This window comes from Metarhizium brunneum, chromosome 3 (genome assembly GCF_013426205.1).
Source record: "Metarhizium brunneum chromosome 3, complete sequence".
Taxonomy (NCBI): domain Eukaryota; kingdom Fungi; phylum Ascomycota; class Sordariomycetes; order Hypocreales; family Clavicipitaceae; genus Metarhizium; species Metarhizium brunneum.
The window spans coordinates 3,374,806-3,400,343 of NC_089424.1; the positions used below are offsets into that span (position 1 = coordinate 3,374,806).

The following is a 25,538-nucleotide window of genomic DNA, read 5'->3' on the forward strand; positions in this document are numbered from 1 at the left end:
TCAGAAATCTAGAAAAAGTGCTTACTTGCTCCGCCCCACTTATTTGCGCGAGGCAGGGCGATTAGAACTCCATCGGCTATACACGAGACACAAATGCGAACGTGCCCTTACAGGGCTCTGTGAAAGTGTCACACAACGAACAATGAAAAGGAACAATATGCGCTGGAGTAACCAGAGGAATGAACAGGAAAGAAAGGAGAAGTAAAGCAAAATCGGCCTATTTCAAGAGCTGGTAGTACGACTCTAAATGCTGCAAATATTTAGGAAGCCACTCGTCAATCTCAAATCTATTATTCATATACCTGGCCCTTATGACGTAACAATGCATAAATATACATCGGATAGAGCGCGTTCTTTTTGTTGATAAATTTAGTAATATTTACATCCCCTAGGAGATCTACCCCATGTGAATTCAGGTGTCGACTCTAGCGCTCTACATACATGCGCTGTACCTAGCTGGAGTTCAGCAAGTCGCTGAATATGGCTGTGGTACTGGGCCTAAGCCCGAATCTGGTGCATTTGATTGGTGCTCTCAAGCTACGGGGATGCAAGTGCCCTCCGTCCCTAGACGGACCATGGAGCACACAACCAGGTGGTACTAGGGGGCCTAGGTGTATGTAATAGAAATAGGAATTACCCTTTTCACAGAATATTTAATAGATGTGAGGACGAGTTCCCACCTGTTTATACACACGCACGACCAAAGAGTATTTACATCCATCTCTGTTGGGGCGCTTGGTGGATCGGACATTGTGTTCTATTTAGCGCGGGTCGTGGTCAGCTCACGTGACTCATGGCGTCGTTACATTTTTTGTTTACATTTCCATCCCATCCTTCCACAGTACTTGCTTCTATCCATCCTCAACATGCCCCTTACGGAGCAACAAATCAACGTTATTTCGGAGCATCCGCTCAATGATACGTTAGATCGCTTCCGCGACAAGCTACGCGACCTCGACGAGGCAGACCGATCATGGCGCGACGCGACAGCGAGCATTATATTGGCACTGGTTGATACTGGCGCCGCATTAAACCTTGGCTCTAGAGGTGGAAAGGAGACTTTAGCTGATGATCTTTTCCCCTTATATCCGGGTGTCCGAAAAGGATCCTTTAAAAGCGAGCATTTCCGTCGTCTTGCTCGTTGCATCATCGACAAAGCTTCTGACATCGACATCTGGGAAACAGTCTTTAGTGTCGTCGAATCCCTCAGTGCCCTCACCCCCCCTGGGTCCAGCATCGCACCGACATTCAAAGGAACACCTGTCAAGACCAGCTCGAGCCGACTTGCTGATAGCGAAACGCGCGACGTTGTCGAAGGGGAGCTCTTCGAGGAAATTAAAAACTGCACCTTTCGCAATGTGAAGGGATTTTGTGACAAGTTTTTCGATCCCAAGTCCTGGCGCCAAGAACAGAAAGCGATGCTGAGGGCGATGATGACAGCACACGACGGAAAGAAATGGACAGAATTTCCTTCCACTACCGACGAAAGACCCGTCTGGGACTGGCTTTGCTTACTTGAAGAGCGCTTCCTAGCCGATGCACCACACAGGCTTCATACCACCAGAACCGCCAACCAGTTTAAGGAACGGAAAGGCCAGATGGATGTTTTCTTGCAAACACCAGTCACGAACGCGAACGACACGTTTGAGTATAAACACGTCCTGGTGGTTGGAGAGCAAAAGAAGTCAAACGACACAGGCAGGTTCAAGGCGACTCTCCTCCAGCTCGCGCGCTATGTGCGAGGCGTCTTCGCCGACCAGCCGACACGCCGGTTCGTGCACGCGTTCTCACTCTGCGCTTCCACGATGGAGCTCTGGGTCTTCGACCGCTCTGGGGCTTACAGCTCGGGGCCATTCGACATTCACGACGAGCCGGATAAGTTTGCGCGTGCACTTGTGGGATATGCTACAATGGATGACGATGCGATGGGCCTTGACACGTTCATCGAGCGAGGGGATGCGTGTCGTCATGTCACACTGGACGACGCGAGCGGCAATGAGATGAGGGTTAGGTTGGACAAGGCGATGGTCAGGCAGTGGGCCATTGTGTGCCGCGGAACTACGTGCTACGAGACCCAAAACAGCCAGGTCGCGAAGTTCTCGTGGGCATCGGATAAGCGGAAGCTAGAGTCGGAACAACTAAAGTTGGCTGAACAACGGGGTGTCAAAGGAGTGGCCAGAGTGGTTGCGTATCGCCAGATCACCACCATTGCAGAGCTGCGGGATGGACTGGAGTTCCCGAAGCATCACAAGTTCCGAAATGAGGCCAATTTTTCTGAAGATCTGCCGTCGGCCACCGCAAGCACGCACACATCGGATCACAAGCGCAAATCATCCGACGATGACGCCTCCGACAATACGTCAGAATCCAAGAAGCGACGGCCCAACAGTCAGAAGTCAAAGCTGTGCACGGAATTTAATGACCAGTTATCGATCGGCAAGGCTAAGCCGAGCCTGTACATGCCTGGCGAGGACCCATGGGAGAACAGGATTTATTCCTGCCTCGTCGTCTCACCAGCCGGCCGTGTCATCAGCGACTTTAGGACGATTAAGGAACTGCTGGAGTCGATGCGAGATGCGATTAGGGCACACCAGTCTCTCTACACCGTTGGCAACATCCTACATCGCGATATTTCTTCAAATAACATCATTATTACAAACCCCGAGACGGCGGATGGCTTCAGGGGTATGCTCATTGATCTTGACCTGGCGAAAGTGAGAGATAGTGGGCCAAGTGGGGCGCGACACCAGACTGGCACAATGCAGTTTATGGCCATTCAAGTGCTGCGGGGGGTCGATCACACCTACCGTCATGACCTTGAGTCATTCTTCTACGTTCTGCTCTGGATGTGTGCGCGCTGTTCATGGTCCAATAGGTTTGGGGGCGAGGAAAAACCACCTCGGGAGAGCCTTCTCCGGAAATGGGGAATTGGTAGCTTCAAAGATATTGCGAATGCTAAAGGGTGGCATATGACCGTAAATGGTCTTGAAGAGGTTATGGACGAGTTTCCAGACATCTTTAATGTTGTGAAGCCGCTTTGTCTCAAGATCCGGTCCATAATGTTTGGGGAAACAGCAAGGCTAAATGTTGGAACTCCTGCAGGAAACCCAGACCAACTTTATAACGATACCATAGTGGCTTATGACGAAGCCATTGATGAGCTTTTAGAGGGTCAATAGACTAGTTTCAAGCCATATGGGTGTATATATACATTATGCGTTGGTCCTGCCTGATGGACCGTGCTACTCCAGCTTGACTACACCACATGCCGCAAATAGATCCTGCCAACTGCACAACAATCGCCTGACCAGCTTCCTGGAGGACAATCAGAGCTCGGGCTCCTGCGGCTAGCACCTAGATGTCAAGACTTCTGTGGGCTATCAAAGCAATGTCAAAGTTTCTGTGCCGTCCGCGACGGGGCAGCTTGGGAAGTTGGATCTCAAAGAAATTATTAATAACAGGTCTAGCCAGCCCCCAAATCCAGAAGCCGCGATGCTAGTGACTTAGTGCTCGATTTCGTATCTCAACCAGGTGGTCATTTTGACGATGCTCATCAATGTGCTTGTCAATGAAGCGAAAGCGGGGAGGTATCTGGAAAGAAGGAAGGACTCCTTTAGTGGTGATGACACGCGATGAAGCCGCTCAGCGGCACGGTTATTCGGCTTGAAGCTATATAAAGGCTTTACGAGAGGGCCTACTTCCTCACTATGACGGCACACGGCGTTTTCAGCAAGATAATGCTCGAATTCACACCTCTCATACTGTTACTACCTTCCTACAACATCAGGGCATCGAGTATATTGACTGGCCGAAGAACTCGCCGGATTTGAACCCGATTGAGCACTATTGGGCCATTCTGAAGAGACAGATTAGAAGAATGTTCCCTCATCTACGTAATTTACGTGACAATAGCATCGATATGATAGAATTCCAACGCTGTGTGCAAATTGCGCACAATTCAATCCCTCAGCAGCAGATTACAGCACTTATTGACTCTATGGAGCGTCGCTTGCGCGCTGTGATTCGGGCGCGAGGATGGTATACCAGATATTAATTGACGTTTCAAGCGCTAAGAATTGATATATACAACTTTCTATTTGAATAAATATACATAGAGGAATCATTGGTCAAAGACACTGTGCATGTTGCTATCGACTGGAGTGTGGTGGGGTGGTCGCAAACTTTTGTCACATTACCGTAGCTGTAGGCGCCTTTGCTGGTACCTGCAGTAGTTATATGATCAAGTCGCTACCAGTATTTTAAGCGCGCCTGCGATAAACCACGGCACTGCCCTGCAGCTCGGAGCTCATAATCATCAGTTGCTCTTTCATTCGCCTCGTAATATATCAGCCACTGCCATAAAACGTATCAAAGATCGTTCAATGAAATAAAAGGACACTTCAGAAACACTAAAGCATGCGCATTCAGACTATCGACTGGCACCAATGCACTATAGCCACGGGACACGTGGCTGTACCGCGTCCCGAGACGAGGGTATTTCGAAGAATTGCAAGGGGGGAGCCAAAAAGCTATGGCTTGCCGCCAATGCAAACCTGGCCTTGGCATCCCCGTTAAAGAGTTCGTCCAAAGAGTACTTTCTTCTTGGCTCTTTCTCCTACTGTGTATACTTTGATTTACTTTGGCAGCACAGCAGGCTTGCAAGATAGACCCATGTGGGAGCACGTAAACGTCTAACGGCTGTGCCAGTTTTTGCTCGGTCCCCGTCGTATCTAACGCCTTTCAACACCATCAATCATCAGCCATTTTTCGCTGCAGAACCAAACAGCCACGGAAGACGGGCTTTAGCGGTGTACCGTTCAGCCAAGGTCGACGGTGAACTCGTCCTGGCTTTGGATTAGTGCTGTTGACACTTACTACTCCCTTCAGCTTTGGTAAGCATATGCTGCAGCTCCATGGAGGGTGTGAGGCCTGCCATAATTTCTTCTCTCAGCGTCTCTCTTCCCTTGGCAGAGTAAAAGCCCACGACCAGCAGTCACGTACATTGTCACGTTGAGCCGCAGTTTATTTTTATGTTTTACGAAACTCAGCCAAATTTCTGTGTGGTTATTGATTACGCAGGCTGATAATCTAATTCTACCAACTCAACTCTGTCGTCGACGTGCCTTTGCACAATGGCTTGCAGATCTTTCCGTAAGCCAGTGGATGCCGCAACCTGGTCTGTTAGTCATAATCCCAAAATAGGTGTTCCAATATTACTTGCCTGTGACAATCAGGTCGCCTCGCGCAGAGGCTTTCTCCTGCACCCGTTTGATGTATTTACCCGCGACCTCTTCTCTCGTTATAGAGTACCAATCGGGCAAGCCCTTGATGACTTCAGCCCTTGGCCTTACTTTTTCCTGCCTGTCACGATCTCTACATACACTGATATCTGCAGAATCTTCAGTGGAAGCGCTTTCGGACGATGTTATAGCCCTCGTCGTTGATATGGATCAAGTAACAGGGTCCTTGAATTTTTTGCTGTCTCCGAGTCCGATGACGAATACAATAAAAATGGCTCAGATTCTCTCGCTTCACAAGCTAACCATGACGGCATCTTTGACATGATAAACCTCTGCAACTCTGTTAAGGATATCTGCAAGATTTGTCCATAGGAATAGCGTGACTCGTTTAGTCTCCTCGCCCACTTTGAATTTTTGGGCGTGCCGTCTGGATACGGTTTGGGCTACATTGCCGTGTAACAGCTTCTCGACGGCTTTGAGATCGAGATTTGTCAAATAGACCTTGCGCGCCAAGGACATAACATCAAAAATTGTGACCACAATTTCTTCAGCATGACGGACACATCTGACAAGATGAGAAGATTCGGTAATCTCACAATTTTTCTCCACTCCGTCAACCTGGACTGAGTCGGTACTAAACGTGAAACGAGCATATCTCACTTCTTCCGCTCCCCAGTTGTCAACTACTCGGTCGAGATCATGCGCCAAATATTGTAGTCGCTCGTCATGCCACGTTATCTCGGGGCTCTGGAGCCCTGTCCCGTTGTGTGCGGCTGATTTTGACAGGCGTGGTTTTTTGTTCGGACCGAAAGGCCCCTTCTTTTGTCGCTTGAGCGAGACAGCTGGTTCAATCGCATGGCGCACGGGAGCTGCCGTATCAAGCTGCCGCCTGACCTCTTTCTCGCTCTCAATTGCTAATGCCAGGTCTGCTTCTGCCTTTTCTGCCCGTGCCTCTGCTTGCCTTGTCGACGTAATCATCCATACCTGATTTCTTTCCAACTCCTCTTTATGTTTTTCCGCCAATGCTTTAGCTTTCTCAGCTTCAAGCCTTGCTCGGTCTGCTTCTTCAGCGCGCCTCTCCTTTTCCTGTCGGGCCTGTTCTGCATCTTCGGCTCGCTTCTCAGCTTCGTGTCGGGCCTGTTCTGCATCTTCGACTCGCTTCTCAGCTTCGTGTCGGGCCTGTTCTGCATCTTCGGCTCGCTTCTCAGCTTCGTGTCGGGCCTGTTCTGCATCTTCAGCTCGCCCTTCTGCTACTTCTCTGGCGTGGTATGACTCCCTCTCCCTATTGACCGCTGAGCTCATTTCTTCCTCGGCTCTTTTGGCATGATCATGCGCCGCGACGTTTGACTGAAGCGCCCTTTCAACCTCGGCTTTGGCCCACGTCTCATAAGCTTTCGCAGTCTGTTGCGTCTCTTCTACTACCGCAATTGCCAAGTTTCTTCCTTGCTCGAGCTCGCTGTAGGATTGTGCTGCTATTTGCAGCGCTTGCCAATTCTGCCGGATTTGTTCGTCCTTTTCCAATGTAATTGCTTCCAGTTTTAAGTATTTCTCTTCCATTTCGTGAATACGATGCAAGACGGCTGCATTTTCCAGCTCCAAAGTCTGGAGTTTTTTCTGCATCATAATTTGACATTGCTCTGCTTTTCTTGCATGCTCAGTTCTCTTGAGGAGCTGCTTAACAGCAGCTTCCAATTCTCGCGCACAGTCATCAACTTTGGAAACGGCGTCCGAGTGATCCGGGATGGATTGATATTGGGTTGAGGAATTACTTGCTTCAATGATCATGGGCTCATCCTTCTTTGCGTCGCAGTCCCCTCTGCCGTCTCCATGAAAGGGTTGAGGCATCATGGTATAAAATGACAATCGCGGTTATTGATATTGCTCGCATGGGTTGTGACTTTATTAGAATCACTTCGCTTATGTTACGCGTGAATTGTTGAAGATGATCAGGAAACATGTTTGGAGAGTAAGTGGACTTTATATAGACGTCTAAAGAGTCCTTGGGATGTATCAATAACAAGCTATCCAGTTAAGCTTTGCGGCCATGACTCTGAGACTACAAGTGTACAGAGGGACAGTACGAGCCGAAGCATGGGACCACATGTTGGTTTGTGATTCCAGTCGCATGCAAGTTTACGCAATGGCGCGGCTCATCCGCCATCGAGCTTCCCCGTTGGTCGAGGTTACGTCTTGGATCTAGCCCCACAGCGGCCCTGTATTGTGGCGCGGCTGCGTATGACTGCATATGTGCAAATTTAGGCTTGCTTCGCTAAAACAAGAGCAAAATTGCGTTCTAGTAGATGTCGATGTGCTAACCAATCGGATCAACAGAATAAATGGCGTGACCTTCCGAACAAGTGTCAAATCTGCAAAGTTCCCTCACTCCTCTCGCAAACTTCCTTTGGCACCGATACATTCAAATTGCCATAGCCTACCTAAATGATGGACGACTCCTATGACGGCTGTGCACGTCTGGATGCAGCAGAGCCAGGTCCTGAACTAAACCAAGGCATTGAAGAACCAGTTGAGATCTTTCGCAAATATCTAACATCTGAGTGGACGCGTAAGAAAACACCATACGGGCTTGATGCTGCCTTGGCGAAAGCGGCGGATTCTGAGTCGGATGCGACAGAACGAGTCTTTCTAAGCACGGGATTCACGGCCTGGTTAGCGTACTTCCTTGCGTCGACTGGCGAAGGTCATTACGAGGGACGATACGCTCAACTCCAAGCTATTGCTGCCTTTAATCAGCTTCCTGTTGAAGAAAGAAAAGCGGCTGCGAAGAGAGTGGCCGAAACCGTGCCTCATGATACCGTCAGACATGCGATTGGCAAAATGCTACAAGAACCAAAGCGTCGTCGTGAGTTACCTATCTACTTCTACATTCCCTCTTTAACACGAGAATCAGGGCTACTGTCTCCCACAGGTGATCATGAGTCACGAATACAATCATACTCTACATCGCCGACGCATTCGATAAGCTCCAGCGCAGGGCTTCTTCCTAGCCCGACACAACGAGATACAACAGCGAACCTCGATAATTCCCAAACTGACATCAGTCTCACCTCTGACCTACAACAGCAAGTCCTCTCACATGCTTCTCTCCAGGGGACTGCTGACATTTTCCCTGAATACATGAGTGGCGCGATCAGAAGAGATCTTATGGAGAGCGATGGAAGCTCCTGCTGGAGAGCTGCCGTAACGATGACCTTTCCTTACCTCGGGAAAGTCGATTGCCTCATGAGTTTGGCCATCAGAGAAACCAAGGTAGAACACAGTGCAATGGCCTTGTTCAATGTGCACGTGGACGTGGAATCTGCCGTTCAGGCTCGACAGGTTGTACTACAACACGGGGTCAGGCTGACGCCTAACCCGGAAATTACTTTACAAGGCGTCCGGGATGAGGCCATCCAAAATTTGCTTGGCCTCGAGATATATGAGGCAATCAAATCCAGTCGTGTATTCCAGGAGGAACTGCAGCAAGGAACTCGTGCCACAAGATGTGTATCGATGATCATTCCAGGCAATCCTAATATTGGGGCTGTTATTAACCTGAACTTAGGATTGAAAGAAGGTTCTCGGATAAGAAACAAACTGTACAGAAGGTTCGCCAGTAAAGACAAACCGGTATAATCAATTGAACCACCCATGGTTGTCCTAAGCAATGTTATGCTTCTTTGAGTTTTCCCCCTTCACCTGCAAAATATAGTTCAACATTCGAGGGCACAGTGCCTTGCCCATCACGCTTCTTGAGGCTTACCCCGTCACCCCTCTTCCCGGTGCTGTCTTTTTCGTAAGCGGTACCATAGCAACCGTGCCAGTACACACGTTGACCCCTCCCTTCAATCCACTTTGGCGTTTTTTCAGTATCACCCGTTGTGAAATCTATAGATGGATCGAGGTCTTCTTCGGTAAAAGCCTGATAACACATCAGCAACTACCATCGATCTTGGCCTGGAGCACCTTACCATCGTATCCTGTTCCTTCTCCTGTATTATAGCTGACCTGTGACGTAATATCGGAACACGCTCTCTGCGCCCTGGATGAGAGGCGATGGATCGGTCGAAATGGCAGTAGACAACTACAGGCCGTAGAGGCTGACTTCAAATACCTATCGTATAAAATGCTTTTAAATCGGTGGTATTGTAGAACGACTGCTCTTCGCACATCTTAGGCTCCGATACCTGCGACGCGGGATGTGCGTTACATACCTTGTTTGTTGGTAGTGTAGTCGTCGCCCCTCAGCACAAGGTTGGACGGAAGTATCTGCGGAGACAACCAGCCTAGGCGACGAAGTCATAGTCGCAGCTCAGAAGAATCAAAATCTGAGTGTGCGTTGTTTTCGGAAGGGAAACTAGCAAGAATGGGGAAGCTCAGGCGGGGCTGGTTGTTGATTTGCTCAGCAATCCAACCTTGATCAGATGACGTCGATAGACTTAGGCATGAATTGCTTTGGGAATCACTCACACGCAGGCGCACGAGGTAGTGGACGTAACTGGAGAGACAGCGGTTGATATGAGTCCTTCGTCTGTTTGCTTGCCGGGCAAATTATGAATAGCCGAGGTAGTTAGCACATTACCGGTTTCCTTCAAAGCATCATGCATGGCTGACCCTGCCCACCAAGACCACCAAGACAGTTTGAACGGGAAGTTGGGCAGGGTGTTTACCGGTCGTTGGTTCGGGTGGGAACCGGAGAGCCAAAACGTGGAACCCTGCCTGGTTGGAGCCCCCTTCTGCCGCCAACATTCGAAAAGCCAAATCTATGATGAAAAGGAAGACCGAAGAATCATTTACTTCCTCCTTCTTCATCTGGAGAATTTCTGTTACAGACCTCTCTACTGGCCACTGACATCCGTGAAACCGCTCATCCGCACCAACATGTGTTTATTGCTTGTCTCAACATCAACTCGCCGCTGTTTGCTTATGATACATCGATGACAGCGAAGTGTCGGGGAAATGGCAAGGAGATAATCCGCGACTGGATGGACACCTCCGATCGCCGTTTGGTTGGACGAGCGCCCACAGCCGAAGGAAACTTTGCTTCAGGCAAGATTGCGGCTAGCGAGGACAGAACCCCACCCATGCGGCTTGTTCGAGGCTGCTATTGGCCAGACTCGATTTTTGATGTCGCCAAGATTCGCAGGGGTCAAGGAAAGTTTTCTTAGGTGGCTAAATGCGTGTTGGTGCAGCATGCATGCACTTGCTTCTTCCAACGCTCACGAGGCCAATCGTTGCTGATTGGCCATGCATGTTGGCATTCTGATGTATGTTGATAACTTCTCATCTAGAAAGGAACATAGGATGTTTATTGTGTTTTCGGTGGGCGACAAACAACGCGTATCTATCATACAATGAGAATTGGCTAGCGACTGATTGTAAGAGATATTTAGTCATAGTAGCTCCGGAGTTCAAAGGCCTCAGTTTTTTTTTTCATCGCGGTGCGATTAGCAAGCCTGGATTACGGTGAGCCAGCACTCTGCAATGGTACCAGTCATGCGTGGATGGAACTCCATCCATCATGACCAACTCCGGGATGCGACTAACAAGAACAGCTTGTCGCCTGCATATGCAACCGCTATCTGATGTCTTGACTTGTTGACATGGGTCTAGTCAATGTATCAACTTGGAGGGCTGTAAGATGGCTGTTGTCCGCGAGAGAGAACAATGTCGGGTATTGCGGCCGAGGAATGATTGAATGTCTATATAAAGGCATGCTCACCCGACGCCAGTTCTGGTCTCTTTTGTGTCCTTATGGCAGCATGATCCTCTCCTCAGATAACACGCGCCAGCTAGCACATATATCTCTTCACTTACGTACTTAGAACACACATCACGAGCTTGGTACTCTACGCTGCCTTTACCCATAATCTGCCACACTCTTTGATACCTATCATAACCTCGTCAAGTTGATTCACAATGGATTCCAACAAGAAAGCACACGTTGCTGACATGTCTTGGCCTTTCTCACCTCCCAGGCCAACTGCGCCAACCAGTCCTGCTACATCTATCGCATCGGACACCGTGTCGGATCGGGAGGTTGACAGTATGGCCTCTGCTGAACGTTTCGTGAATGCCATCGAAAAGCTTATAACGGCAAAGCTCTCTGATAATCCTTCATCAAGTGATGAAGCCGTAGAGCCGGTAAGGAGAACAGTACGGCCCAGCCGCGCTTCAACCCTGGCATTCAAACGCGTGGAAGAAGCGTGAGTAACCAGCCTTTGCCCCTTTGAATCTAACTAACAGCGTTGCAGTTGGGACGACAAGACATACAAGTACAAAATTGTTGAAGCAGCGAAGTCCAGCGTTGGGGACCTCGATCAATACGTGTTTGTCGTTCGGGAAAGGATTGGTTGGTTTCCCTCATAGTGTATAATAGAGACCCGCTAACGAGATCCTTGCAGACAGGAGGACCTGTGAAAAAACGCCGTTCATCGATATCAAATCTCCGTCATTGAGAGACATTCTACGAGAGGCTTGTCGCGACATTCGAGGTGTCTCTCTCGCTGAAGATGCCCCATCGGTAAGAGTTCTTGTACGCCAGATGTGTGGATATCTAACAATGTTTCACAGGTCGAGCAGAATGTGCTTTTCCACGTCCGGCGCTTCTTGAGATGCCGCCAGGATCGCGCTGTCGACATCCAGGACACAGTTACACAAAGCCACTTGGACCTGCTGGTGGGCTACATCGATACAACGTTCAGATCAGTCGAGGACCACCTGTCAGCCCTTCTCGTGAAAGGCGAGATCACGTATGACTTACTGTGGGCCCTCTTCGAGCCAAATACTGAGGTGTACACGACCTGTCCCGGAACCGGTGCTCCTAGATGTGTGCTATACAACCATTGCGAAGAGATGCAGGAAATGGATGGGTCCAAGTTTATGCACCTGGAGACTCGCTTCCTGAGTACGAATGGCAAGTTCCTCGGCGAGGCATCCGACAGAAGCAGGATCCCATTTTTCCGAGGTGCTAAGAGAATTGAGCTTCTTCCAGCGTATCCTCTGCAATACCATCCAAATCGCGAAAGGGTTGCGCGGGAATTGACCCAGTGCGGCCGTCGATTTGTCTCGTTAATCGGAGCTCATCATCGTCAGTACATAGGAACGGCTTTCTACGTGGACAAGGAAGGGGAAATCGTGAAGCGTCATGTCAAAGGGCGCATTATGGTGGATGCTGTCTGTTTTCAGGAACAAAATCCGAACCATCCAGTGCCGCGCGTCCGCAACGTGAGACCAAGGCTCTCGGACATAGGACCAGGTGAAACGGCCAGCCTCGAACATCTTGACGTGGCTCAGCTGGAGGAAATTGACCTTCTTATCTGCAGCGCAACGGTTTTGGGGTTCTGCCTTGGGACCAAAACATTCCGTTAGTGGCAACCCTTCTCTGTGATGTCGATTCACTAATGGGTAGGTATAGTTGAGTTTGCGGTTGCCCACATCTCTGACATTTCTTGGAGTCCGTCGTCCTATGAAGATGTCAAGATGCCAGAGCAGCAAAAGAAACCTATCTGGGCTCTTGCAGAGACCTTTTTGAGTCGTGACAAAACCAGCGCCTTTAAAGACCTCATACAAGGGAAAGGGCGAGGCATCAATTTCTTGCTTTAGTTCGTGAACCCCGGAATTGCTCATAGATGCATAACTGATACTTCAAAACAGCGGGCCTCCTGGTGTCGGAAAGACTTTGACGGCCGAAACAATCGCAGAGTCCTACAAGAGACCCCTTTACACGGTACCGGCAGGGCAAATCGGCGTGGACCCAGTGGGTGTGGAGAGGGTCTTAACGACAATCTTCAAGATTGCAAGCCGCTGGAAGGCCATCCTGCTTCTGGATGAGGCGGATGTGTTTTTGGCTCAGCGCTCTGACAGCCCACATGCCAACGCTCTCGTCTCTGTGTTCTTGCGTGAACTGGAGCAGTATGATGGCATTCTTTTCCTTACAACCAACCGAGTGCAGTCGTTCGACGAAGCGATGATCAGCAGAATTCACCTTGCCTTGCATTATGAGCCACTGGGAAAAGATGCACGTAAGGCGGTATGGCAGTATTTCTTGGAACAGGCAATAACCAAGAGCGGGACACCGGATTGCCAAAAGCTGATTGACAGTTTGGCGGACGTGGATTTGAATGGCCGCGAGGTTCGTTTATACTCGCCTCGTTCTCGAACGCATTCTCACCGTCGAGCAGATCCGAAATACTGTTTTCGTAGCGAGGTCCATGGCTGAGTATGAGAACACGATTGTGTGCGAGAGTCATCTCAGAGAATCCATTGTTGCAAGGAAGCAGTTCCAGCGCGATTTCCGTGGAGCGGGCGCAATTGACAGCCTGAGCTCATACCTCTAATCTGTTCGTTTGTCAACTGTTTTGGGGGACGGAAGTATGACAAGTTCTGCCTAATTGCGGATGGAAATTACGGCTGAAGGTACTGTAGTTAGCATCCACTCATTTAATTAAACATGATTTTCTCTCGCCTGCACGGTCCGAGTGTCCCTAGCGGCATAGTCAACTGTACGTAAACTAAAGACAGTGTGACCATTCGTAATACAGTAAAAAAGCCATTCAAATTAGGGCAAACCTGGCAGGCGCTTGCTCTTTTTGGAAGCCTTCCCTAATCAGACGCCCCACTAATATCAACCAATGGGGCAAGTTGGTTTTGGTCGTGTTGACACTACCGATGCTGGGTATGAAGGTCCTACACTGCTAACACATTTCATTCTTCTTTCTGCAGTATTAATAGAATGCATCACCCTTTCTGACGAACGGTATTAATAGTACTGCACTGATGCATCACCCGACGTGACCTTTTTCGCCTTATCTCGGTTATGACCGTCTGCCGTCGCTTTTAGATTGTCCAGCAGTACTAGCGAAGTGGTCTGACCACCGTAACCAGGCACAGCAGTCGGTCCGACGAAACAAGACTAATTGATCGTTGCTTTACTTCCCAATTAAATCTCGCTGACGCCCGGCCTGGACTTGTACACCACTATTTGTGGAAGATATGTTGGTCAGGTTGCCACCGGAAATTTTAAATCTCATAATTGAAAATGTTTGCCAGGTGCTCCTATTTTGTTAGCCTAGCTGCATGTGCTGACTCTGATCGTGGCAGTTATGGAGAGCAGATCTGAAAGCACTCTCCCGAACTTCGAGATACATGCACGAGCTTGTTGCCAGCAAGCTTTGGCAATCTGTGGCAATCAAGCCGCGGAGCGAATATGACCTTCATCGCATTTCAGTTGCGGCCTTTCCGCAATCTTGTCTGCAACTTGCCAAAGAGGTTCATTTTCGCTCCGAGGTGCAATATGCTACTATCAGAAGATGTCCCCATGCTAAGGATCACGGCGATCCATGGCGCTCTGACGATGACGATGACGACGATATCAATGCTGAATATAACAATGACGAGGACTCGGATGATCTGCGCTTTGTTTGCCTTACCAAGAAAGCCGAATCATTACTACGACGACTCGAGGACACCCAATTGCGCAGCTTCAGGTAGACACTCGTTATTCGTACCGTGTTCATTCTACCAGACAACTGACACTCTTGTTTAGCTGGAACTTGGGTACATGCGTTCCACCTGAAATTCTCGGTGCCGATGGTGTTATCCCGCAAAAACAGCCCCTAATTCGATCCTTACGCTTGACAACCGACTTTACCTGCCTTCACTATTTCGATGCAGAATGCGGGATAGATCTATCACGTTTCCGCCAGCTTCGTCAACTAAGTTGGAAGGCACCTAATGCTGATAATCTCGACACCCTTTCCGTCGCTATCCGAAATAATTCAACGCATCTGGAGAAGCTGGAGTTAGATTTCGTACACTGGCAAAAACTTCAGGATGACCTAGGTTATTACGATGATAACGATGACACTAGTGGCATTTTGCCACAAAATTACTTCATTCGCAGAGTTCTCTTTTTGAATAAACGCTCTCCGCGTCCTTTGTTACCAGCAAACCGCGTCCTACTCCTTTCACAGGTGCCCATTGCAGCTGAGATGACAGACGTCATCAATTTCGACATCCTTGTTTCCCTGACGCTGCGGATCTGCCTCGGCTGGGACCGATTTTTACAGCGTGTCATACAGCTCAACGTTCCGATAAATCTGAAGACACTCGAGATTCAAGAATCGAGCAGTGTATCATGTAGCTGGACGGAGGATATCCTCGCAGATTTCCTGAATGCATTTGAGGGACTTGAAGAGCTTTACATAAGTCACGTAGGGCCGGTTCCAGGCCTTGGTTTCTGGAACCGTATCATCCATCGTCATACAACGCTCAAAAGGTTTGTACATCACCAGAGAACCATCGATATTGACGATGAGTCACCTCACTTTGAAGAGGAGCATGACTTATCCGATCTTGCCATTCTCGGACGCGAATTGCGCCAGATAAAAGAAGCCCCTTCGCAGAATCCCTTGGCTTGGCTCAATCTTGAATTCATTGGACTAGCCTGTGTCCCTGAACGTTTGGTGAGTGCCTGCGAGCTCCCTCCCATATGCCACTCCTAATAGCAACATCCTGTAGAAATACCTGCTGCTTCCTTTCAAGTCGAAGACCTCCTTGAAGGTACTCCACATTCGCCAGTCAGGTTCAGACCTTAAACACTACGCATCCTGGGCCGTGGAGGGGCAGGATCGTACCTCGAGACAAGGAAGTGTGGCTTCGCATAATAGTATGGAGTCTGTACCCTGGACTGACTCGAGCGTCACAAGTCTACCTACCGAGATGGAGGACGCGACTGTAAGACACGAGGCTTGGCTTAGGCATAGAATGCGGAATGAATTTTGCCGCTTCGCTGAGTGGGTGTTTGGACCATATGGAATTAGCTCGCTGCAGATCATGGCATTCGGAGACTTTGCCTATGGAGGCCGCTCAATCACGAATAACTTCCATTTCGGCAGAAACACAGAGGGAAACAGTCATTTCCGCCTCCTCAGCGAATACGAACCAGAGTGGAAGAATATCCGAGACGAGTATCTCAATGCATTAGGTGCTTGTCCAGTTGAGCCACTTCTTGGAGATTGATGCGGCTAAGGTGCAAGGAATCTGGTCATCACACTCCCACACCTGCCAGAAAGGCTTATGTCTTACACCATATCTAGCCAATCAGCGGCCTCATTTCAATTTGTGGAACAGGTGCAATCAGACCTTCACCGATTTTGCTACGCTGTTCAAGAGCCACCGGGCCAGTCTAGCATGACGGACGACTCATCTAGGCCACGCTCTAGGACAGCATGTCCTCATAGCACCTCATGGCAATCACATGATATTAAGACTCTTTGAGGGCGAGAGAGCATTCAATTGATCTGGTCTTCATAGCTAAATGTCTGCGCCCTAGGTTGGACTTGATGATGACGGACTCTCTGGACTATCGGTCCCCGACGAGTCTTCAGTTTTGTGCAGTACCGAACCTGCAGGGACTCCTTTGAACGTGTAGGGAATTGGCGACTGTGTCCTTGGTGAATTCGGTGAATTTCTGTCCACGGTAGCTGCTGCTCTTCCTTCAACGCAGCGATCAGATTATCTTCATCCAGAGTAAATTTGGCTCTTGTTGCGGAGTCATCAGTTGTCCGTTTAGGACGATCTGAGCCATCGAGCTTGTTGCGCCTCTTCGGGATCGCCCGGCCAAGTTGACTGTGTGTTGCGCATAAATTCCAGTCAAACTGCAACTGGAACGTGGCCACACCATTTAATGTGATACGTTTTAGAAGAACATTATGTAGTGGCCACTCTCCAAACTCCGCCATGCCGACGTTATCTTGAGAATCAGTAGTCGCAGTGTCAGCAACTGGTGACTCGGAGCTGTTTAGCGCTGGCGTTGATGTATGGGGCTCAACTCGTATCGTACTGTCTACTGAACAGGGGCGGCTTCTACTTTCTTCATCGCGCTCATTACCATCTTTCGACGATCGATCAACCTTGCGGCGTTTCGGCGGCGGCGGCTCAACGGAATTGTCCCCCAGCTGGTGATTACCACCTGTGAAGCTTGGTCCACAACCTAGAGTAGGGCGATGCTCGTCGGCCTTGGCTCTACGACCATCGCTGGTACCATGTGGAACCTCTATGTCGGCCAGTGAAGCCCGCTTACGCAACCTTTGATCGGGATTTGCAGCACGCATGAGGCATCCCCGAATTTCGCCTGGGTCGCTTTTACTCCCAACCGCCCGCCAAGACGGGTTCGAAGCCGCCGAACAGCTGGGGCTGTCGGAAGCATAGCAATTCAGTGCCAAACCCAGTCCATCCCGGGGCAACAGAGAATTTTCTGGTGCGACAGTGTCTGATGCATCTGGTGCGCTACCAAGATCAATAAGAGGATAGCATGTTGAGCCACAGTCAAGGACAAGACCAGTGAGAGCAGGGTCAATGGGATATAGCTCGCTGTTTCTGTAGTCCGAAAGCATATTCTCGTCCGGTGTCGTAATAGGTGTAGATTGAGATCCAAAGGATGTTGAAGACGGACTTGAAGGACTGGCTAGTTGAGGAGCCAGATTTTCCACGTCATCAGTCTTCTCGGGGTCGGATACTATCGCCGGTGCTTGTTGCTGAAATCCGTCAATTCCCATCTCGCATTCACAGCTTGATGCTCGGGACCTTGCTAGGTTTCTGTCAGCTGTGGCTCTGTTGGAAGAGAAGCTATGACGTTCACTTACCCACGTCATCTACCGAGAAGTCTTGTTGACGAGGCACAGTTGGAAGTCTGACCGCATTGTCTAATTGCCAGGTTCCCATATTGCCATTAGCATTAGCAGTGTTATTGTCAGTGCCGTCTGGTGATTCACAACTGGATATGCAAGTCGGCCCATCCATAGATAGCTCGTGGACATATGGTGAAACAATAGGTTTAGATCTCGCAGAGCCGACAAGAGTCCTATGTTTTCTGCGTGGTTGAGTCCAGAAAAATTGGTTGTCCAGAGAGACTCCAGGCGCCATTGCGAGACACCAAGTGTTGGCAAAATAAAATACAAGCGTGATCTTCAACGAGAGTTTAAGAACAGATAGGTTTCTCGCTTATTCAACGCAGGAATGTATTAATAGTACGGTAAAACATCAGGAGAGCATGAGGTTTACAGGCTGCACGCTGCCAGGACCTATAGCCAGCCATTTTATACTCGTTTGGTCACAGACGCCCCGAGGCCGGCTCTAAGCCTGAGCAATGTATTGTGCCGGTCCTAAAAATACAGCAACCAACTTACTCCCTCAAACGCAGATATCCGTAATACTGCCGTCTCCTGCATGCGCGGCCAGATGATTTCTGTCTCGGGAAACTTCCGACTGTTGGATCAGAAGAAATAGTCCAAATCACTTGAGCCGTCCGTAGATCTGAGCCGTATCCGTGAGCAAATGCATGAAGCTCCCCAATGCAAAAGTGGATAAACAGTTGCGTCGATGAAATGCTGCATGGAAACTACATTGCAAAATACACGCTTGTGCCATGGGCTGCGGAGTTTTGATTGGGTCGAGAGAGTAGATCGTCATGAAGGCTAGGCAGACTGTTGAAAATACAGGCTAGCTGCATGAAGCTGAACCGCACGGATTGCACGTCTGACGAATGCGATGATGAAGCGCCCTCACGTGGTCCAAGACATAGCCTCATGGCTGGTTTTAGCTCGGTGGATTATCGTACGATTCGGAGATGACGCGTAAGCTCGTATGATTGCAGGAGGCCAGGCGGTCGCTCAGGCCTTGTAGGTTGAAGCCGGTCAGGTTGACTTCCTGCAGAGGCGAATGTCAGACTTCTGCCAACGGCCAGCAAGTTTCTGTTACTCCAACGCTTTGGCAAATTTCATGGCGAGAAGATGCCCAAGGGCCGTCATAATGGGATTCACTTGTCCATTTCGATTCAGAAATATGTGTGTAACTTCAGCGAACAAATGGTGGATGGTGGGCGAACCCAACCCGGTCGTTAAGGGCACAAGTGATTGGTACGTGTATGGGGTCGGGGGTTCGGTAATATCCGTCAATTCGCCTTGTTGGCTGTGCAGAAAAAAATGCGAGTAGAAAGCAACGACGCAAAAAAAGGACGGGAATGGCAAGGAGGAGGGGGTGAAGGACAGAGTCAAGTTGAGGAGGATGGACAGAGGTCGGCGAAAGGGAGAGGGAAGAGAGGGGGGTCTTTATAGGTGTGGTCAAAAGCAGCGACGCGACCGACATGGGTGGGGTGGGTGCCGCCAAACCCGGCGGGGAAGGCCGCGACACTGATATTATATAATTATAAAAACTTAAAAAATATTAAATCATTATATTCTATCTCGCCGGCTACACACAATAGTCAAGTAACTAACTATCCACCACCACTAACATCAAGACTGTTGAAGTGTCCTTTCAGCCAAGTAGCGCCGGTTTCTCGTTGAGCCGTTCTCCTCGCCCTATTTGGTCATACTACCAGAGAAAGTCCCGAGCAAAGGAAATGCAAATGTCAATACTATAAATGGAAAAGAGAGCAACCCAATAGCATAAAGCATTCGAAGGCGAGGTACAAGTACTCACACATTTCACGCCACTTATTGTCAAGGAACAACTTGAACAATGTATAACGTTGCGCCTCACTTTGGTAGTCCAGTCCAGTTCGGATGGTCCTTCGAATCCTAGTCCTAGCAACAAATGAAAGCGATTAGCAAACGCGACAGAGATGTTAGCGAGAGTGCCGATTTCCACTACTCCTGGCTAGGCAAATCGGGCACCATAGGAGGAAGGTCGCCCGGGGGCGCCTCGACAGCTTCGACAGACGTCGTGCCGGGATGCTCGACTGCGACAGTGATATCAAAGGAGGTATGGAGCGGCTGCAGCGACCCCTTTGCAGCCCCGGCAATGGTGGCCTTGGCCTTGCCCGCGGCTCGGGCGTAGAAAACGAACCTGCCCTCCTCGTCTGGCGGGCCTCGCGGCACCAGCACTTCGATGTTGTCGCTAAACGACGTCATGGAGGCAAACCGATCCGTGTCCACGGCAACACGCAGCTCTTTGCCGATATGCACCACATCTGGCAGGCTGGCCCAGTCAGGCTTGATGCCGGTCGGCAGGTGAGGGGCCGCCTCGCGAGAGGCCAGCTGCGCATCGATGTCGGCCGCGAGGGCGGAGATGTCAACCTCTAGCTCGAGCTTGGGCTCGGGCTCGCTGGAGAAGTACTGGGCGTGGATGAACAGGTTGCCGCGGATCCAGAAAGCGCTTGTGGCGGTGCGGAAGCTGTAGGCGCCGAGGCGCGGCCCGTCCGTATGGACGACAGCCGATAGCGGATGGATCTGGATGCTCGCTAGGAGGGAGACGAGGGCGTGCATGGGGCCCTCGAAGTCCTCGAAGGCGTCAATTGTCACGGTAGCTGTGTCACTGCCGTGGCGGAAGGCGTAGGTGGTGTGAGAGGACGTCTCGAAGACGGATGTGGTGGTGCCGGCAGCGGCAAGATTCTTGCTCACGGCACTGCGGAGGGTTGCGTCCTGCACGTCGACCCGATTGAATTCCGGCTTGGCTGCATCCGGTACCTTGCCCTTTTCCACCAGGGTCTCGATCTCCTTGGCAAGCTCCTCGGGGATCATGGCGGAGAGAGGGGCAGGTCTTCCCCACGGGTTGTAGACGCCAATGCGTTGTAGACTCGTGGATGGGTTGAGGGCTACAAGGATGCGATTAGCGTTAGAATACAGACAGAGCAACATGAACATTGTGGTCAAGCACATACAACAACTCCCAGAAGGATTGGCCGTCGTTTTTGCTTGGGCGTTGCCACGTGGTCTGGCGGGATCCAGGGTGGCAGTAATATAATCCTGGCGGGTTTGGGTGCCGGCTGGTGGCGTCGGCGTCGGGGCCTGAAGTGCGTGTGTTGCATCGACAACCGTTGTGACTCCGCTCCGCGTCACCTCGACCCAAGCGTGGTTTCCGAAGCTAGTCCTGTTGCTCGCGGTGGGGGGCACATAAGGTGCGGTACCTTGATCGAGTCAGACCAGACATGATGTTCGGGTCAAATAAGCAACTTGACTGCACATGAAGAATATACTGACCTGCCGACTCCCAGAAAGGCGTGTTGCACCGCAGATTGTCCCCTCCAGATGCCACCCACCTAATGAGGGGCCCAGGGTTAATGAAGCCATTGGGCGATTGGAAGACCCAATGGGAGTCGGTCAACTCAGCGCCGTTTGCATCCATCAACATGGACAAAGCAAGCTGCGAAATCCCAGCCAGATCGTAGCAGTTGCATCTTGGATAGAGTGTATCAAACCATTCCTTGAGTTTGAAGCCACCACCGTAGCCCGAAACTCCATAGTAAGCCATTCCACGAGACGTATCGTACCTGGGCGTTGTCAAGCTGGCGTTCCAAATCACGTTGACAACTGCTCGATGAATATAAAACGCGACATCTTGGCTGGCTGCGGCTGGTAATTCGGACGGGTTTGGTGCAAAGAGACGCCACAACAAGATGGGATAGCCAGGCGTCATGTCAACTCTGGTTCGTACGGTAGGCGAGGGCGCCGTGACGGGACCCGTGGGAGCGGTTGCCCGCGCCCAGCAGAGCTCGAGGCGAGTTGTCGTGCTCGGAGCCATGCTGGCGACTGTGCCCATGGGTCAATAGTCTGCCAGGAACACTTGACCTTGGCTCCATGTCTTCTCTGGGACTTACTATATTCCTTGCCATTCCAGAGCCAAAGTTGCCAACTAAAGTCGCCACCGTACCTGAATGGGATAACCACTTGTCTAGTTTTAAAGTCAGGCGCCATAAGATACAAACCATTCACAGCCACCGCGTTACCAGTCGCAGGGACTGGGACCAAGGGGCTAATCAAGGCAAGTCTTCCACCGACATGTCCCGCGACGACGTAGGATTTTCCTCTCCAGATCGCAGAAAACGGGGCTGTTCCGTGGACATTAATCTTGTAGAAGCCAGTGGCAGTGGGCATGGTGTTCAAGAAAACATTGGGTCGAGTTGAGCCCGTTGGGCCGTCGACCCAGCTGCCTGTGTTATTCCAGACTGTCTGGTTACCCAAGGGAATGGTTATTCCACCCGACGTGACTACATTGAAGCGGTTTTCAGCCTCGATTTTGGTGATGGTCCACGTTGCCATTTTTAACAGCGACGAACCAGTGAACCGGTGGATGAGCTTTCAGGAAATCTAAATATCTTTTGGAGCGGCTACTCTGTGACAAGGGCTCGGAAAGAGTGCTTGGAGCAATAGCTCAATTCATCTAATAACAGTCTTTGGTATCAAAGGTCCTTGGTTTTCCTCAAGGCCTTGAGGGACCGAAGACGTCTATTTATACAAGAAGTCGGTGAGGACCTTCTGCCCTAATCCCGTGACCGTAGCCCTTGTGTAACAGGGCGATTTCCGTGTAACATACTCCGATCTCGAAGATTGATAGCAGTCTCAGGGTCTGCAAGTACCCCTGTGACTGAGAAAAAATGGTTCGATGCTGAAGAGAATTGGCAGATGAGATTTTAGAAAATACAAATATAAATCGGACTATTATGTGTCTACCTCAGCCTTCCATTGGAACCCAACAACGCTACTGTTTGAAAGTCCTCCCCTTGAGGGCAGATGTTTCGGCCCTGCCACCGGCCCTCCATGACCCTGCCTATCGTGGTAGCACTGTGAGTATCTCTGGTATGGATTCTGTTTAACTAAATGATGTAGCTATTCACTCTTACCTCACTTTCCTCTAGTCATCGGAATGGTCTGATTTGTCTCAGTTTTAGTCTGGACTAATCTGTCTTGGTTTTGGTCTAGACTAATCTGTCTTAGTCTTAGTCTGGACTATGTCTTAGACAGTGAGCAGCCTGATTAAACTAGCGGAGGATTTTACTAACGAGGTTAGGTATCCCTCGCCCTCTAAAGCCGACTTCCCGACAATTGTCTTTGCTTCTTCTCCTTCCGAAACCATGTAGAACCCTACAATTATTAGTAGTAGAGACAAAAAAAAAAAAGAGAATTCGGAGAAAATAACCTCCTATACCTTATTAATTTTAGGTCTTAGCTCTCTAATATACTGCAGCTAGCCGACAGCTATATCGCGGTTATTTAAAATTAATTTTTACGTGAGGTTTGATTGCTGCGGCCGACGTTAGCAAAGGGTTGCAGTGTGCTTCCGCGAGCTTTGCAGAGCCAGGACTGACGAATGGTTGCCAGGGTCTTGATAGCAGAAGAGACAGAGGTCTTGGATGGAGACGAATGGGGTGGACCCTTGGAATGCGGACAAGACCTCGCTGATATACGTTATATGTGGCTATTTTAAGTTTTTAGAGTAAGTTACTAACATAAAGTCTGCAGGTTTGAGTTTGCTTCTATAAAGTCGCAAGATAGGTTCAGGGAGTGGACTGCTCTAAAGTTAATCTATAGAAATCTATAAATTTAACACTTCGCAAGAAGAGTGCACTTGTCCTGCCCATGTGCACGTTATACAAGCACAAGCTGTTCGCTGATACACCCTGCCTCAACACACCTGGGAACACATCTATCGTCTATCCAAAGTTGAGTGAAGCGTATGATGCCTCATCAAAGAAACACAAATTAAACCGGCAATGGCCAGCACAAACATGGTAAGCCAAACGCCTCTAAATGCTTCCATGAACGAATCAATGACTCCGTCGTACCAGCCATCGGGCAGATGCTTTAGTTCGCCCAGATCGTCTCTGATACGGCGAATTTCATCAGCGGCGTTGGGTTGATGACCGAAACGGTCCCAAAGACGGTTCTTGAGGATGTTTTGGTAGACAGCGGAACCAATGGTGATTCCAAGCGTGCCGCCAAGACTTCGGGCCAAGTCTATTGAACTTGTTAGCAACGGGCAACTCGACGAAGCACTTGGCGCGAAACCTACAAGTCGCAGAAGTAACGACCGCTTGTTGCGAGTGATCCACAGCCGCAATACAGGCGAGCAAGGTTGTTGTGAGCATAGCACCATAGCCGCCGCCGACGAGGAAGAAGGCAGAGCTGCTAAGCCAGACAGACGGATCGCGGCCCATAAGTGTCAGCAACACGATACCGGTACCGATCAGGACCATGCTGGCGATACCGACTGCGACGAATCGCCCCGTGCGCTTCATAATATAGCCAGATAGAACCGATGAAATCGACACACCAATAGGTGAGGGTAAGATTCTCAGACCAGCATCTGTGGCTGATTCCCCCAACACCTGCAAGTACATTGGTAGGTAGAAGATGAGAGTAAGGACTACCATTGTGCCAAGCAGGTTGGTAAAGCATGCCGCCAACACGGTCCGCGTCATCAGCAGCCTAACAGGAATGATGGGCTGACGGGCACGACTCTCCCACCACAAGAAACTGACAAATGCCACCAGGGATAACGGAATAGTTGTCAAAGGCAGCGGGTGCGTCCATGGAACCTGGTTTCCTCCCGAGTTTAAACCTAAAAGCAGCAGAATAAGAAACGACGATGTCAAGAAGACGCCGAGAAAGTCGATACGCGCCAAGTACGACTTGTCAGATTGCTTGGGCGGCACGGTAACCAAGAAGTGGACGGCCACGGCGGACAATAATACCGGCGGGACTTGGATCAGGAACGCAAGTCGCCATCCAAGCTTGGTGTGATCATTGATCAAGCCGCCGAAAACACCGCCCAACATGGCACCCGAGCCATAGCAAATATTGCCAATGCCCTGGACGACGCCTCTTTTACGCAACGGGATCAAGTCGGACCCTAAAAAGGTAGAAATGCTCATGAGGCCGCCGCCGCCGATGCCAGCAACGACACGGCCCAGTATCATGGCCTTTTCGTCCCGAGCCAGCCCGCAGATCAAGTTTCCCAGTGCAAAGAAGACGTTACTGAAGACGAGACCTGGGCCGCGGCCGAAAATATCCGTCAGCCGGCCGGAAATAGGTTGGCAAGCAGCGTTGGAGATGAGATACGCCGTGGCAAGCCATGACATTAGGCTCAGCGACCTGAATTCACTGGCAATAGGTGCAGACAAGGTGGCAATGATGGTAGAGTCGATGGCACCCAGAAACACGCCGACCCAAGTGGTGCCCATGATGAGCGCCAGTCTACCAAATGACTCCTCCTTCGCCAGGACGGTCTGCTCCTCGTCTTGATGGCCAGGGACGCCGGAATCATTTTGTTGGGGGGCCTCGGTGACGGGCGTGTCGGCACGATCATTCACGTCGTCATTCGGCTTGAGCAACGGCGTGCGCTCGGAGCTGCCAGCATGAGCTGCCTCTTCGTCAGGGCGGCTTGAACCGCCACCGCGGGTCCCAGCCATGGTTGCTATCGCTTAGGGCGTCAGACGGCAGATCAGCACACAGCCGGCGAGCTTCGATGACTTGGGGATGAATGGAGGATGAGAAATAGGAGGGATGTCGGTGGTTCTGC

General features: G+C 50.2%; 7 protein-coding genes across 7 annotated transcripts; 3 read left to right on the forward strand and 4 right to left on the reverse strand.

The window, feature by feature from the left end:
• Positions 1-866: 866 nt before the first annotated feature.
• Positions 867-3,179, forward strand: G6M90_00g062590 (uncharacterized protein; the record flags this gene model as incomplete). The annotated part of the gene is made up of 1 exon (XM_014687136.1): positions 867-3,179. The coding sequence occupies one exon, from the start codon at positions 867-869 to the stop codon at positions 3,177-3,179; it is 2,313 nt and encodes a 770-aa protein (XP_014542622.1).
• Positions 3,180-5,531: 2,352 nt separating this feature from the next.
• G6M90_00g062600 (uncharacterized protein) lies at positions 5,532-7,085 on the reverse strand (the record flags this gene model as incomplete). The annotated part of the gene is made up of 1 exon (XM_014687135.1): positions 5,532-7,085. One exon carries the CDS (start codon positions 7,083-7,085, stop codon positions 5,532-5,534), a length of 1,554 nt encoding a protein of 517 aa, XP_014542621.1.
• Positions 7,086-7,682: 597 nt separating this feature from the next.
• Positions 7,683-8,873, forward strand: G6M90_00g062610 (uncharacterized protein; the record flags this gene model as incomplete). The annotated part of the gene is made up of 1 exon (XM_014687134.1): positions 7,683-8,873. The coding sequence occupies one exon, from the start codon at positions 7,683-7,685 to the stop codon at positions 8,871-8,873; it is 1,191 nt and encodes a 396-aa protein (XP_014542620.1).
• A 2,283-nt stretch (positions 8,874-11,156) lies between these two features.
• On the forward strand, positions 11,157-16,259 carry ATAD3C (ATPase family AAA domain-containing protein 3C; the record flags this gene model as incomplete). The annotated part of the gene is made up of 9 exons (XM_014687133.1): positions 11,157-11,443; positions 11,492-11,589; positions 11,642-11,760; positions 11,811-12,603; positions 12,655-12,841; positions 12,894-13,371; positions 14,340-14,725; positions 14,785-15,703; positions 15,759-16,259. 9 exons carry the CDS (start codon positions 11,157-11,159, stop codon positions 16,257-16,259), a joined length of 3,768 nt encoding a protein of 1,255 aa, XP_014542619.1.
• Positions 16,260-16,531: 272 nt separating this feature from the next.
• Positions 16,532-18,164, reverse strand: G6M90_00g062630 (uncharacterized protein; the record flags this gene model as incomplete). The annotated part of the gene is made up of 2 exons (XM_014687132.1): positions 16,532-17,829; positions 17,885-18,164. The coding sequence occupies 2 exons, from the start codon at positions 18,162-18,164 to the stop codon at positions 16,532-16,534; spliced, it is 1,578 nt and encodes a 525-aa protein (XP_014542618.1).
• A 1,724-nt stretch (positions 18,165-19,888) lies between these two features.
• Positions 19,889-22,279, reverse strand: G6M90_00g062640 (uncharacterized protein; the record flags this gene model as incomplete). The annotated part of the gene is made up of 4 exons (XM_014687131.1): positions 19,889-20,835; positions 20,902-21,147; positions 21,221-21,769; positions 21,838-22,279. 4 exons carry the CDS (start codon positions 22,277-22,279, stop codon positions 19,889-19,891), a joined length of 2,184 nt encoding a protein of 727 aa, XP_014542617.1.
• Positions 22,280-23,663: 1,384 nt separating this feature from the next.
• Positions 23,664-25,428, reverse strand: fnx1_1 (Multidrug resistance protein fnx1; the record flags this gene model as incomplete). The annotated part of the gene is made up of 2 exons (XM_014687130.1): positions 23,664-23,974; positions 24,030-25,428. The coding sequence occupies 2 exons, from the start codon at positions 25,426-25,428 to the stop codon at positions 23,664-23,666; spliced, it is 1,710 nt and encodes a 569-aa protein (XP_014542616.1).
• Between the last annotated feature and the right edge of the window lie 110 nt (positions 25,429-25,538).